Genomic DNA, 16,724 nt, shown 5'->3' on the forward strand with positions numbered 1-16,724 from the left:
AGTTCAGAGAAGACACATCCATAGGAAACATTTGAGAGGACTGCAGACTGATGGTTAAAGGTCTTTCCCTGTGCAAAACGCCAGTCCAAAAAGACTAGAAGAAGTGGATGTTTTATCAAATGTGTGGATTCCACCACAAAGTTAGAAAGCAAAGGAAGACAGAGGAAAGCATGGCATAATCAAAGGAACAAAATAAATCTCTAGGAGACAACCCTTTAAAAAGAGATCTATATGAATTACCTGACAAAAAATTCAAAGTAACCATTTTGAAAATGTTCAATGAAGACAGAAAAGTGATGCTGAACAAAATGAAAATATCAAAAATGAGAGAAAATATGAAAGAGAACCAACCAAAAATTTTGGAGCTGAAAACTGTAATGCCTGAATTTAAAAATTCATTACAGAAGTTCAACAGCAGTCTTGGTCAAGCAGAAGAAAGAATCATAAAATTCAAAGACAGATCACTTGGATGTCACAAAAGGAGAAGAGAGAAAGAAACAAAGAAAAAGCTTATTCATAGAAATAATGAATGAAAACTTCATTAATATGGGGAAGAAAATGGACACCCAGAATCAAGAAGCTGAAGTAGTCCAACAGAAATGAACATAAAAACGTCCACTCTGAGACATATTATAGCCCAAAACAGAATTTTAAAAGACACACAAAAAAGGCGACTTTTCATGTAAATGGGAGCTCCCACAAGACTATCAGTAGATTTTTTCTACAGAAACCTTGCACATCAGGAGGGAAAGGGGTGATATATTTAAAGTGCTAAACATTTTTTAAAGGAACCTGCAAACCAAGAATACTGTATCTGCCAAAACTGTCCTTCAAGAATGAAGAAGACATAAAGACTTTCCCCATAAACAAAAACTGAGGGATTTAATCATTAGATCTTCCTTACAAGAAATGCTAAAGGAAGTTTTTCAAGTTGAAATAGAAGGATACTAGACAACAGCACAAAAACTTATGAAAGTATAAAACTTGCTAATAAAGGTAAATATGTATACAAATATAGAATACTGTAATACTGTAATCATGGTGTGTAAATAAATTTTGGAATTTATTTATTTTTAGTTTGCATTATTTTTTATAGTTGTTATTTTTATGGTTTTTATTCTGGAATATTTTCTTTTGAAAGATATCAACTTATTTTAGATACAAAGGGTACATGTGCAGGTTTGTTACATGGGTATATTGCATGCTAACTTTAGGAATTTAGAAATTAAGGGCAAAAGTATAAAATAACTATAATTATAAAATATGTTAACATGTACACAATATAAAATGAAGTTATTTTTATGATTAATAACATAAAGTATGTGTGTGTGTGTGTGTGTAGGAGCAATAAAGGAATAGAGTTTTAGTACGTTATTGAAGTTATTATTAGGTTAAAATATACTGCTATAGCTATAAAATATTTTGTGTAAGCTTCATGGTAACCATAAAAAATATCCATAGAAGATACAAAAAAAACAAAAAATAAAATCAAGTTATGTCACTAAAAAGTCAAAAAGGAAGAAAGCAAGAAAGGAAAAGAGGTTCAAGAAAACTTGTCCTGCAAGAGATTCACTTTAGATTTAAGGATACATACAATCAGAAAGTGAAAGTATGGAAAAATATATTCCATGCTCATATTGTTAGGATTTGTGTCCCCACCCAAAGTCTCATCTTAAATTGTAATCCCCTAAATCCCCTTAATCCCCACATGTCAAGGGAAAGACCAGATCAAGGTAATTTAATCGTGGGGATAGTTTTCTCATTCTGTTCTTGTGAAAGCGGCAGTTCTCTTGAGATTTGATGGTTTTATAAGTGTTTGGTAGTTTCTCTTGTGTTCATTCTCCTTCCTGTCGTCTTGTAAGACAGGAAGGAGAATGTAATAATACGTTACATTAAAACAAACGGGAAGATAACAATCACAGGATCATCTCAATAAATGCGAAATGTCATTTTACAAAATTAGGACTCTTTCATGAAAAAATACTCAGCAAATTAGGATTAGGAGGAAATTAATTCAACAGAATACATATCATACTCAATGGTGAACACCTAAAGCTTTTTCTTCAAGTTGAAGAACAAGAAAAGGATGCCCATTCACTGCTTTTATTGAGCATAGTCCTAGAAGTCCTGGCTGGAGCAGTTAGGCAAAAGAAAAAAAAAAAAAGGAAGAAAATGCATCCAAATAAGAAATAAAGAAGTAAAATTATCTTTGTTCACAGATGACACTATAATATACATAGAAAACCTTAATGATGTCTCTGACATACATGCACACACACAAAACTGTTAGAGCTAACAAATTTAGCAAAATTTCAGGATACAAAAATCAGCAAAAAATTAATTACACTTCTATGGACTAATTATTAACTATCATAAATAAATTAAGAACACAATTTTATCTATAATACACGGAAAAGGATAAAATAGCATAAGAATAAACTTAAGAGGGCAAAAAACATGTAACTTAAAACTACAAAACATTCTTGAAAGAGAAAAAAGGCACAAATAAATAAGAAAGACATTTTACATTCATGGAACATCCATAAAATGTCCATACTATCCAAAGTAGTCTACAGATTCAATACAATCCCTACCAAAATTCCAAAGATATTTTTACAAAAATTGAAAAAACAATGCTGGAATTCATATGGCACCAAAGGATGCAAAATAGCCAAAACAATCTTGAGAAATAATACAAAATGGCAGAGGTTCTCACTTCCTGACTTCACAGTATAGTACAAAGCTATAGTAATCAAAAGTGTATGGTGCTGGCATAAAGGCATCTATAAACCGATGAAACATAATAGGCTATGAAAAAATCGCATGCACACATGGTCAAATGATCTTTGAAAAGGGTGCATGTGGAAAATAATCTTCAACAAATGGTCTTTAGAAAACTGGGTATTCACGTGGAAAAGAGTGTCATTTTATAACGAGCAAGCATTTGGCATATATCTGAAAGATGTCTTGAGGTAGTAGAAAATTCAGAACTTAGCTGAGGTACAGTCACTGAAGATATCATAAAATGTAAAATATTCTATTCTCAACCAGTATGCTACACTGCTTTAACTTACAATATATAATTATATGGCATTAAAATTCTGATACATCAGTCTAGTGGCAAACCTTAAGTAGGAACAGATAAATATGTTAAATCTGCTTATGCAACAATTACTCTAATGGTAGTAGGAAATAGTGCATGTTCCCAAGGATTCTCATTATTTTAAGAATGCCCCAGGAATTCCCTGTTAGTCACAAGTAAATTATCTTCCACTAGTAACTGAGAGACCCTGAAAGGCCTTGAATTCCTTTAGTTTTCACTAAGGCAGTTCCTGACAGGAGAGCTTCAGCAACATCTTGGATTGCAAACATTCTACTGACCGTTCTATTGACTGTAATAACAAAAGAATGAAGACAAGTTCAAATTCTAAGGAAGACTCTAGACCACTTTCCACAATATTTTCCACACAGGAAACTATTTTCAAGAAGGTAACCCCTACTCATCATCAGGAATCAATTTGTTCAGCTCTACGATAATGTTTTCACTGAATCAGTAAGACAATAATATATTTTCCTTTGTTTCTTCTGAAATCCCTTTATTGTATGAGAAAGTAATGGTATAATTTAAAAAGCAAGGATTTAGAAAACTGAAAAAATAAAATTGGATCTTTATCTTACACTATACATAAAAATCTACTCCAAGTTGATTAAAGACTTAACACCCAAACCATAAAACCCCTAGAGGAAAACATGGGAAAAATACTTCATTAGTTTTGACAATGATTTCTTGGATATGACACCAAAAGCACACACAACAAAAGCAAAAATAGACAAGTGGGACTATGTCAAACTAAAAAGCCTCTGTGCAGCAAATAAAACAATTAACAGAGTGAAAAGGAAAACTACAGAATGGGAGAAAATATTTACAAACCATATGTTTGATAAGGAGTTAATATCCAAAACATACAAGGAATTTCTATAACTCAATAGCAATGAACAAACACACAAAACAGACAAACAAAACCCCAATACAACCTGATTAAAAAATAGGCAAAAGACTTGAATAGACATTTTTCCAAATAAGACATACAAATGGCCAACAGGTATATGAAAAGATGCTCACCATCAGGGAAATGCAAATAAAACCACAATGAGATATCACATTATACTTGTTAGGATGGCTATTACCCAAACCAGAAAATAACAAGTCTTGGTGAGGATGTGGAGAAATGGAAATTTATGAGCACTGTTGGTCAGGATGTAAGATGATACAGCCACTATAGAAAATAGTATGGGGGTTTCTCAAAAAATTAAAAATAGAACTACCATCTGATCTAGCAATACCACTTCTCAGTATTTATCCAAAAGAATTGGAAATAGGATATTGAAGAGATTATTTGCACTTGGATGTTCATTGTAGCATTATTTGCATTATTCACATCATTCAATAGATAGAAACAACATAAATGTCCTTTAATTGATAAATGAATAAAGAAAATATGGTATAGTATGAGCTCACTTATATGTAGAATCTAAAAATGTTGAATTCATAGAAATAGAAAGTACAATGGTGATTGCCAGAGACTGGTCAGGAATGGGGATAGACAGAAAAAAGAAAAACATTGGTCAAAGGGTACAAACTTCCAATTTGATAAGAGGAATAAAATCTGGTGATCTATTGCATAGCATGGTGACTATAGTTAATAATAACATTTTTAAAAATAACTAAATGAGAGGATTTTCAATTTCTTACCACAAAGAAATGATAAATATTTGAGGTAATAGATATGCTAATTTGTCTAATTTGATCATTCCACAATGTATGCATATATCAAAACACTACATTGTACCTGATAAATATATACTATTATCTGTCAATTAAAAATACGATAAAAGAAAACGATATATATATATATAGATATTATGGAATATTCAATTTTATAAAAGAAGGAAATTTTGTCATATGGTACAACATAGATGAACCTTGAGGACTTTATGATAAATGAAGCCAGCCACAGAGTACAAATTCTGCATGATTCCACTTAAATAAGGTACAAAAAGTAAACTCATAGAAGCAGAAAGTAGTCAGAGGTTGCAGGGAGAGAGAAATGAAAAGTTGCTCTTCAATGAGTATAAAGTTTCAGATAAGATGAAAAAGTTCTAGAGAACTGTTCTATAATAATGCATATGTAATTAACAGTAATGTACTGTACACATAAAATTTTGTTGCTTAGTAATAGTTGCAATAGAATAAAGGAAAACATCATATGTCACATTCAGGACGTGTATCCCAGAACTTAAAAACAAAAGAAAACAATAAATCACATTAGAAATAACAAAAAGTAAATATCATATAAAATGTTGTGAGACCACATAGTTTTGGTTAAAAGCATGGACTATCTAGTGAGAATGTCTGGATTTGAATCCCCAAATAGCGGTGTGATCTTGGGCAGGAAACTCATCCCCTTTGTGCTTTATTTTCCTTCTCTGTATTTGGAGATAATAATCGTATTTACTTCGTATTTTTTATATAATTTAAATAAATAATTTAAAATATGAACAGTGCTTAGAACAGTATCTGGAACATATATTTTGGCTATTATTATCAGAATTAAGAATAAATTTTTACTTTTTACTTTCAAAATTACCAAAAAACCCTCCAAATTATTATAGGTGTTTTTTCTTATCCAATCTAGAATACCACATTTCAGATTTCAGACCCTTCGGTGTCAATCTGACTTTGTTTTGGGTTTATGTACTAAAAAATACTATCTTGTACATAATGATTCTTTGAATATACTTAACAATCCCTACTAAATTATAATGAGTAGAGGCAGTGCTGGAACCTATTTTGATATTTTGTGCCAAAGTCCATGACTCTTAAAATTAAATAGCTTCAGCTCGCAAAATTTTCAGTTCTTGTATCTTTATTCCACAAACCTCCATCATTCTCCCACTGTAATAATAGAGGAAAAGGCAGTAGAAAAGGTGTAACTCACAGTTGGAAGCCACCTTTAGGTGTTCTTTCTCAGACAGGATCCTGCCAGAACTTGGAGAGACAGGGCCTGTGCCATAGAGGTTGGCCCTTGGAGGCTGTAATATACCATAACTCTAGGACTGAAGTCTATCTGAGAGAATCTCACCACATATAGCCTCCATAAGAGTGACCAAATTGAGCTTTGGGGTTAACACAAGTTAGAAGGCAGCAGTGATTCACCCAGGCTTAGGAGCACTTGAGTTGGGCTAAACTTAAGGAGGCAGAGAGCTATAAAAGCATGTGACAGCTCCTGTAGTGGCAGCAGGGAACAGCCATTGAGGCTTTAGAGTGCCTACATTCATTCTCTCTTTACCACCCTAAAATTATCCGGATTATTTTCCATTGATATAGTAAATTCTACTCCCCTGTGTTAGTCTCTGCGTGTGCATGCGCATTGCTTGCAGCATTCTGATCGGTATTTCATTTGGTCAGCCTAAAGGGCAAGGTAACTGATTTGTCAAAGAGGCTATAAATATGTTCTATTTAACATTTTCAACAACAAAAGGATATATATATATATATATATATTTTATTTTATTTTATTTGTTTTTTGAGACGGAGTCTCGCTCTGTCGCCCAGGCTGGAGTGCAGTGGCCGGATCTCGCCTCACTGCAAGCTCCGCCTCCCGGGTTTACGCCATTCTCCTGCCTCAGCCTCCTGAGCAACTAGGACTAGAGGCGCCGGCCACCTCGCCCGGATTGTTTTTTTTTTTTTTTTGTATTAACAAAAAGGTATTTATTGAGCATTTACTGGATTCTATTTGTTAAATATGTGATTCATTAATGTAGAAGTTAGTAGCATATTTTTTGCTATTCATAAGAAAATACAGATCTTTCAATATAAAAAATGGGCAACTATAAGGAGTGAATAAAGATGTAGTCATACTGAATGCTTTCCATATTTCATTACGAGTGACTCATATATTTTCCACTGCTTGAATATTCCATGTCTTACATCTAAATGTGTGGCCCTCTCGGGATCTAGAATGAAGTTTTAAAACCTAAAAACAATTTTATTCCTACCCTAACAACACACTTGAACAATTTTGAGTCAGCTGCAGTAGCAAATGAAGAGCAGTACAGTGCATTATAAAGGAACACAAAAGCGCTGGGAAACAGAGCCTGAGGTAGAGTCTCCTTTCTTATCACTATACAATTCTGGTCAGAAAAGATACTCAGTGTCCCCCAGCTGTAGAAAAGAGAGAATCATTCTACCTTTTCAGCGTTCTTGCAGATATTAAATGAGATAATATTTAAGGCCATAGTTTGGAAAATATAATATGCTTATACAAATGTTAGATGTGATTATGTGTTTCTTTTGGATGCCTATATATATTCAAGAGACTATATAGAAGAAATGAAAATAAAATGAAATTTCCAATCATTAAGGCAGTGCATAGTGGCAACTTTAATGTCTACCAAAATTAGAGCTTTAATTATACAGATTAATTATCCATGATGATCAAAGGAACTAGGAATTTTTACCATAAATGTATTGCGATAAAGTTACACTAAGAAGAATGTTACCAACCACATCATTAAAACTGAAAGAATTCAGCAAATTGCCTGGTCTCTGGAGGGACAGACATTCTCTCTTCTTTTAATTTAGACTCATTCAATGTTTCTAAGAGAAATTTTCTGGCCAATGCAAATCTGTAAGACTGGGAACGGCCTTTTAAAATAGTGTAAGTACTATCATATATTATAAAAACACAAGTTTTTAAAAATTGGCATATTTTGCTAATCTTTCTCCACTCTGGAGCTTTAAAAAAAAAAAAAAAAAAGTCAAGCACAATATATTAAATCCAAAGTGTGAAAGGAAAATAAGTTTATTGTTAAATTTGATAAAACTTTTATAGTGACAGGCAACATTAAATAGATTTAATCATCCCTAAAGTATGAGTTGAATTTTCTGGTGCTTTGTTGAGAGTTTTTACAAGGAATCTGTTCAATTAAGAAATATGATTACTACTTAGTAATGTAAAAAATACTTATCTGAAATACTGAGGGCACAATTAGTGTTTGGAACTGGATATTTGCATACCTACCTGAGAGGCATGGGAAATCTCTGTGTCTTTCTTCTGCACTGGAGGTTTTCCATCTGCAGTCATTTCAATCATACAAACAACTCCAGGGCTGCCAATAGGCATTGTGTGGCTAAACCTAAAACAGAAGAGGCCATTATGATATGTGTTATTGGCAAGAAAGGGGTAACTTCACACGTGGATAGTAAGTGCTTCTTCATTGAGAGAGGTACTTTCTGGATCACAACAATCCTGAAATATGGCCCCAGCCAAGTGTGGACATTTTCAAGTAGACAAAAGATGTATTTCTTTTCTAACACTGCGTTTTATTTTCCTTCTCTCCTGCTGACTTTAAAACTGGACATGGAATGCTTTCAGAAAGTTAAACCTCCCACAGAATAAAAAGAGCTTCAAGTATATAAGTAGATATGGATAAATTTTAAGTGCTAACTGGGATTGACATATGGTCTCACTCATGTAGGAGATTGTTGGACAAGTAACATCAATGTTAAATGATGCTAAACTCCCTAGGTAAAAATTTCCCCTCCCTGGCCTACAGGGAAATTGAAATGGAATAAGAAATGAAAGGCTGCACACCCCTGAGTAGTGAGATTACACTGTGATACAGTTATCAGAACTCAGAAAGCATGCTGCTAATGTACCGGCTGGTACTGTATCTCAGAGATAAAGAAAAGTATAAGGTTAAGGGAGTTTGTAGAATGAATAGCAGAAATGGTCAATACACAACTGAAAATTTATCACGGTTTATAGAATGATGCAATCGTATGAAAAGGTACATATACTAAGGTACTTGGCATACTTTTTAAACAGTTTATTTAGAGTTTTAAAAAAATTTCAAACAATATTACCCCGGCAGCTGTTGTAACAATAGTAACTTGCATTGTTATAAAGTTTACTTCATAGAGATAATACAAATACGTTCACTGATATTAACAGTGGCTGTTTCTGCATACTGAGAGTGTGGATGATTTCATTTCTCGTTCTTGCTTATTTGTATTTTTTACATTTTGGACAATGATCACACTTTGTTTTTACTTTTTATTTTGACCAAACTTTCTTGTTTGCCTGGGCCTGAGGCATTTCCCAGGACATGGGACTTCCAGTTTTTTCTTCTTTTTCTTTTTTTTTTGAGACAGAGTCTTGCTCAGTCGCCCAGGCTGGAGTGCGGTAGCGAGATCTCGGCTCACTGCAAGCTCCGCCTCCCGGGTTCATGCCATTGTCCTGCCTCAGCCTCCGGAGTAACTGGGACTACAGGTGCCCACCATCATGCCTGGCTAATTTTTTTGTATTTTTAGTAGAGACGGGGTTTCGCTGCGTGAGCTAGGATGGTCTCGATCTCCCGACCTCGTGATCCACCCACCTCGGCCTCCCAAAGTGCTGGGATTACAGGTGTAAGCCACCCTGCCCTGCAGGACTTTCAGTTTTAAAACCAGAGAAGTTTCTGGCAGACCTGGAGAAGTTGGTCATTTTATTTTTCAAACAAAAAGTCAATTTTATTAAACAATTATTGGTTAAATAGTAATAATTTTTCTTAAAATAACTTTGTTGACTTAATTGAATTAAAAAACAAAAAAAACCCCTAAGTTTCCTCTTTCTCTTACCCCTCTTAAAGGCACAGCTGTGGGCTGGTTCCTTCTCCTCGCGTACTAGGTAATAAGAATCTGATATGATCCTTCCAATAAATCATTCCACTACCTTTTTGGCTTCCACTTTAGTTTACCAAGGTCATTTCTAATTCTGATGAGATCACTGTTAAAAATTCTTGAATTCTAAGAATTTCCCACTTAGTGTGAATTTTGTACTGTAAAAATATATGAAGCATATTTGCCATCAGTGTGGATATGGCCAGGTTGATATGTATGGAGGCTTTTATACTGGGGATGGAGAGAATTGCTCTCAGGGAATGCACAAGATCTCTGCTTTTCTCATTCAGAGCTTGTTGAAATCTAACTTGGAACTGAAGCTCCACCAAAGTAAGCTATTCACTCTATTTGCTTTCTGTTATTCCTTCTTTTCTCCCCCTGACCCTTCCACAAATGATGGTTTATATTATCTCCCTGGTTTATGAACTATGTTGGAAATTGATATGCTAAGTCTTTCAGATTTTTTTCCACATGTTGATTCTTATGTTCACTTTTATGATGTCTCATGCTTGCTTATAGACCAAATTGTGTCATAAGAAACAAAAAACCCTATAAACAAATGAGATATTATGCCACATAAATCATTTGAGGAAAAGCCTAAGAGCATATCCCTTATGCCTCTCAAGTATTGCTGAGTCTAATGATTTAAAGACTTAAGGATCATATTTTGAGATAATCTGTTGACTGGCTGAGTGATCTTAGGCAAACCACTTAACCTTTCTTCCCTGAAGTGTGATTATGCACGGAAGGGAGATAATCATTCTAAGCTCATAAATGGTTAGTGAGAATCACATTATTTAATGTACATAAATCATTCAGTGTTAATATTAAAATCCAAGTTAAAGCAATTATTTGCTGACTAGACAGGGATCTCTAAAGAGATTTTTGTAAAAATAAATTACACAGTCAAGTTGAAGTGTTCATCCACTTCCACTAATATTGCTCATAATGGAATTCAAAATCAAATACTCAAGTTGCATTATTTTAAAAACTAAAATTCGATGAAACGGACTTTTTTTTTAGTGTCCTTAACATTTTTGCACTTTAGATTTACAATTTTTAGGTATACTTAGCAATATTGGTGGAAACATTCTGATTTGGAAAAGACAATTTATTTGTAGATTTTTAGAAGACCTGCCCAAATGGAAGTTCAGGTTATCTAAAACACATGAAAGGGCTGCAAAAAGGTAAAAAAAAAGAAGAGTTCATTTCTTAATTAATTAAATCAAGTAATTTAAATAATTTATCCAGCTCTTAAACAATAGAATAATAATAACACAGAAAGACATTTGTGTGAAATAGAAAAAGAGATACATGTAATTTGAATTACATAAGATAATTTTAATAAAAATATGCAGAGGATAATACCAGAGCTACTTTTACTAATATTAACAGTGGCTATCTCTGTATTCTCGTGATATGGGAGGCAGGCAGGGAAATGCTGGGTAGAGAAGGGCAGGGTTCCTGGCAAGGGCTCCACCCTTGGGCCTATGCCCACGAACTGAAATGAGAACAGACACTCCTATTTTCATGCACAAATGTTGCATTTTCCAAGACCACTCTGGCCCACCATGCCGCCTATCCTGTGCCCATATAAACCTGAGACCTTAGCAGGCACACACAGAAGCAGCTGAATGTCGAGACCAATAGACTAGCAGACCAGCCATGGTGGAACAATGTAGCAGAGAAAGAGAGAATAGTATTGATGTCTGGATGCCAAGAGGAGTTTGGCTGGGGGCTGTCAGAGAAGAGTCCAGCCCCTGGGTGGCCCGACTCCAGGGGAAGACCATCTTCCCACTCCATCCCCACTTCCAGCTCCCTTCCATCTTGCTGAGAGCCACCTCCAGCACTCAATAAAACCTTGCACTCTTCCTTTCAGCCTGTATATGATCTGATTCTTCTGGGACACTGGGCAAGAGCTCAGGATACAGAAGGCTGTCACACTGGCCCCCTGCCCTTGCAATAAGGCAGAGGGTCCATTGAGCTGATTAACACGCAAGCCACCCACAGAGAACAAAGTTAAAGGAGCACACTGTAACACATGCCCACTTGGGTTTCGGGAGTCACAGACACCCACCCCTAGATGCTACCACGGGGCTGAGAGCCCAAAGCACTCGCCCTGGCCTCTGTACCTGCCTATCTGCATGCTACTTCTAGGGATTTGAGCTGCAAGGTGACCAAACAGGGGAGCCATATCCTTGTCACACATCCTGTGAGGGGAATCGGGGAACTTTCCTGTTTCACTGGGAATGAAGGTGATTTTTTTGTGTATGTGTGTGTGTAGAGATAGGGTCCCACTATGTTGCCCAGGCAGGTCTTGAACTCCTGGGCTTAAGTGATCCTTCTGCCTTTGCCTCCCAAAGAGATGGGATTGTAGGCATGAGCCTCTGTGCCTGGCCAGAGGATGATTTTTAAATTGTGTCTTTTGCTTATTTGTATTTTCTAAATTTTGGACACTGAACATATATTTTTCAATCTTATCTCTTAAGGAATTCAGCTTTTATTAACAAAACAATAATTAAAGAATTTTCCAACGTTTTTCTGTTTTTTTCCTGGATTCCATTCCTTCCTTCCAGGTACACCTATGTACATAATAGCCAAGATTTGGAAGTAACTTAAGTGTTCAACAATAGATGAATAGATCAAGAAAATGTGGTACATATACACACAATGGAGTACTGTTCAGCCATAAAATAGAATGAGATCCTGTCATTTGGAACAACATGGATGGAACTGGAGGTCATTATGTTAGGTAAAATAAACCAGGCATAGAAAGACAAACTTTCTCACTTGTTTGTGGGAGCTAAAAATTAGAACAATTGAACTCATGAAGATAGATAGTAGAATGGTTACCATAGGCTGGGAAGTATAGTAGGGGTCTGAGGAGCTGGAAAGATTGTTACTGGGTACAAAAATACAGTTAGAATAAGATCTACTACTTGATAGCACAACAGGGTGACTATAGTCAATAATAATTATATGCTTTAAAATAAAAAAAACACAATTGGATTATTTGTAACACAAAGGATGAATGCTTGTGTTGATGGATACCCCATTTTAAACTGATGTGATTTACACATTGTGTATTTGTGTCAAAACATCCCATATATCCCATAAATACAGACAACCACTATGGACCCTCAAAACTTAAAAATTAAAAAAAAAATTCCTCAAACTTTGGAAAATTTTTACCTGAATCATCTTGAATATTGCTTTTTGGTATTCTCTGAATGATATGGTTTGGCTGTGTTTCCACCCAAATCCCATCTTGAATTGTAGTTCCCATAATCCCCATATGTCATGAGAGGAAACCAGTAGGAGGTAATTGAATCATGGAGGTGGTTACTTCCATGCTGTTCTTGTGATAGCGAGTCAGTTCTCATGAGAGCTGATGGTTTATAAGGGGCTTTTCCCCCTCTTTACTCTGCACTTTTCCTTCTTGCCATCACATGAAGAAGGACATGTTTGCTTCCCCTTCTGCCATAATTGTAAATTTCCTGCAGCCTCCCTAGTCATGTGGAACTGTGAGTCAATTAAACCTCTTTCCTTTATAAATTAGCTAGTCTGGGACAGTCCTTTATAGCAACATGAGAATGGACTAATACACTGAACACTGAAATCTCTATTCGTAGAACTTACGTTAGACATTTTTTGGAAAGCTGTTAAGCAGTCCTCTAAACTTCTTAATCTTGAGTTTACTCTTAAAAAAAAATTCTCTTAATTTTTCTGTCTGACTTTCTTCTTAGGTGTCATTTTTTTCTTCAACTGTTTTTAGACTAGAGTTTATCCTATCTACTGAGTTTTAAATGTCTATGATTTTTTTATTCTCAAGATTTTGAATATATTTCTTTTTTTGTGTTTAATTTCTGCTTGTTATGCTTTTATAACTTTTCCCCTATTTTAACTACTATTTTAGTATACTTTCTTGTAAAATGTTATTTTTAATTGAAAATATTGGAATTCAGTTTCCACTCTTTAAATGAGGAACAATAAGTGTTATCAAAGTTTGAATCACTTTTTTTTTTTAACTTTTATTTTAGGTTCGGGGTACATGTTGCAGTTTGTTATATAGGTAAATTGTGTGTCATGGTGTATAGATTATTTCATCGCCTGGATAGTAAGCATAGTACTGTTAGGTAGTCTTTTTGACTCTCATCATCCTCCCATCCTCTATCCTCAAGTAGGCTCCAGTGTCTGTTGTTTCCTTCTTTGTGTTCCTTTTGAGCTAAGCACTTAATGTTTAGCTCCCACTTGTAAGTGAGATCATGTGGTATTTGGTTTTCTGTTCCTGCATTAGTCCACTTAGGATAATGTCCTCCAACTCCATCCATTTTGTTGAAAAAGACATGATCTCCTCTTTTTCTGATTGTGTAGTATTCCATGGTATATATTTACCACATTTTATTTATTCAGTCTACCACTGATAGGCATTTAGGTTGATTCCATGCCTTTCCTATTGTGAATAGTGCTGTGATGAACATATGTGTGCATATGTCTTTTTGGCAGAACAATCTATATTCCTTTGGGGATGTACCCAATAATGGGATTACTGGGTCAAATGGTAATTCTGTTTCAAGTTCTTTGGGAAATTGTCAAACTTCTTTCCACAATGGCTGAACTAACTTATATTCCCTGCAGCAGTGTATAAGAGTTCCTGTTTCTCCACAACGTTGCCAACATCTGTTATTTTTTGACTTTTTAATAATAACCATTCTGACTAGTGTGAGATGGTATCTCATTGTGATTTTGATTTGCATTTCTATAATAATTAGTGATGATGAACTTTGTTTTATATGCTTTTGGCCACATGTATGTCTTCTTTTGAAAAATGTCTGTTAAGTTTGGTTAAGTTCTTTGCCCACTTTTTAGTGAGGTTTTTTGTTTTTCACTTGTTAAGTTCCTTACTGAATCTGTATATTAGATCTTTGTCAGATGCATAGTTTGAAATATTTTCTTCTATCTTATAGGTTGTCTGTTTACTCTGTTGATAGTTTCTTTTGCTTTGCAGAAGCTCTTTGGTTTAATTAGGTCTTATTTGTCAACTTTTGTTTTTGATGCTATTGCTTTTGTTGTCTTTGTCATGAAATCTTTGCCAGGGCCTATATTTAGAATGGTATTTCCTAAATTATCTTCCAGAGTTTTTATAGTTTTGGGTTTTACATTTAAGTCTGTAATCCATCTTCAGTTGACTTTTATATACAGTATAAGAAAGGGGTCTAGTTTCAATCTTCTGCATATGGCTAGCCAGTTATCCCTGCACCATTTATTGAATAGGCAGTCCTTTCCCATCACTTTTTTTGTCAACTTTATTGAATATCAGATAGTTGTAGGTGTACAGCATTATTTCTGAGCTCTCTATTCTGTTCCATTGGTCTGTGTGTCTGTTTTTTTGTACAAGTACCATGCTGTTTTGGTTACTGTAGGCTTGTAGTATAGTTTGAAGTTGAGTAACATAAAGCTTCCAGCTTTGCTCTTTTTGCTTTGGATTGCCATGGTTATCCTGGTTCTTTATTGGTTCTATATGAATTTTAAAATAGCTTTTTTTCTAATTCTGTGAAGAATGTCATTTGTAGTTTGATAGAAATGGAATTGAATCTGTAAATTGCTTTGGGCAGTATGGTCATATTAGCAATATTGATTCTTCTTAATCATGAGCATGGAATGATTTTTCCATTAGTTTGGGTCATTCCCAATTCCTTTCAACAGTGTTTGTGTGTTTGTAATTCTCCTTGTAGAGATCTTTTACCTCCCTGTTTAGCTGTATTCTTAGATATTACTCTTTTTGTGGGTCTTGTGAATAGGATTGCATTATTGATTTGGCTTTCATCTTGGATGTTTTTGGTGTATAGAAATGCTACTGATTTTTTTATGTGGAATTTTTTTTTATCCTGAAACTGCAGAAATTGTTTATCAGATCTAGAAGCAGAGACTCCTAGGAGCAGATCTTTTGGGCAGAGACTATGAGGTTTTCTAGGTATAGAATCAATTGTCTGCAGAGAGAAATAGTTTGACTTTCTCTATTGTTACTTGGATGAATTTTATTTCTTTCTCTTGCCTGATTGCTCTGGCTAAGACTTCCAGCACTATGTTGGATGGCAGTGGTAAGAGTGGACATCCTTTTCTTGTTCTAGTTCTCAATAGGAATGCTTCCATCCATTGCCTATTCAGTATGATGTTGGCTGTGGGTTTGTTATTAACGACTCTTACTATTTTGAAGTATGTTTTCTCAATGCCTAGTTTATTGAGGGGTTTTGACATGCAGTGATGTTGAATTTTATCAAAAGCCTTTTCTGCATCTATTGAGATAATCGTGTGGTTCTTGTCTTTAGTTCTATGTGATAAATCCCTTTTATTGATTTGCATATGTTTATGCAAATATTGCATCCCAAGGATAGAGCCTACTCCGTCATGGTGGATAAGCTTTGTGATGTGCTGCTGGATTCAGTTTGCCCATATTTTGCTGAGAATTTTTGCACTGATGTTCATCAAAGATATTGATCTGAAGTTTTCTGTTTTTGTTGCTGTGTATCTGCCAGGTTTTGATACCAGGATGATGCTTACCTCATAGAATGGATTAAGGAGGAGTCCGTTGTCCTCAACTTTTTGTAATAGTTTCAGTAGGAACAGTACCAGCTCTTCTTTATATTTCTGATATAATTTGTTTGTGAATCTATCTGGTACTGGGCTTTTTCTGGTTTTAGGCTTTCTATTACTGATTCAACTTTGAAACTCATTGGTCTGTTCAGGGATTCAATTTTTTCTTGGTCCAATCTTGCGAGATATGTGTATCCAAGAATTTATTTATTTCTTCTAGGTTTTCTAGTTTGTGTGCATAGTGGTGTTTGAAGTAGTCTCTGAGGGTTTTTGTTTTTCTGTGGGGTTGGTGGTAATGTTCCCTTTGTTATCTCTGATTATGTTTGAGTCTTTCTTTTCCTTTTTTTAAATTAGCCTACCTAGCAGTCTGTCAATCTTATTTATTCTTTTAAAAAAGAAACACATC

The 16,724-nt window shown here is 34.8% G+C and overlaps 1 protein-coding gene across 1 annotated transcript in view; it reads right to left on the minus strand.

The window, feature by feature from the left end:
* EYS (eyes shut homolog (Drosophila)) overlaps positions 1–16,724 on the minus strand; it is a 2,114,515-nt gene that overhangs the window by 279,978 nt on the left and 1,817,813 nt on the right. The window contains exon 33 of the mRNA XM_025382342.1: positions 8,085–8,193. Within this exon, the coding sequence (XP_025238127.1) occupies positions 8,085–8,193 (109 nt within the window). The remainder of the gene's footprint in view (positions 1–8,084; positions 8,194–16,724) is intronic.

Source organism: Theropithecus gelada, chromosome 4 (genome assembly GCF_003255815.1).
Source record: "Theropithecus gelada isolate Dixy chromosome 4, Tgel_1.0, whole genome shotgun sequence".
NCBI lineage: Eukaryota > Metazoa > Chordata > Mammalia > Primates > Cercopithecidae > Theropithecus > Theropithecus gelada.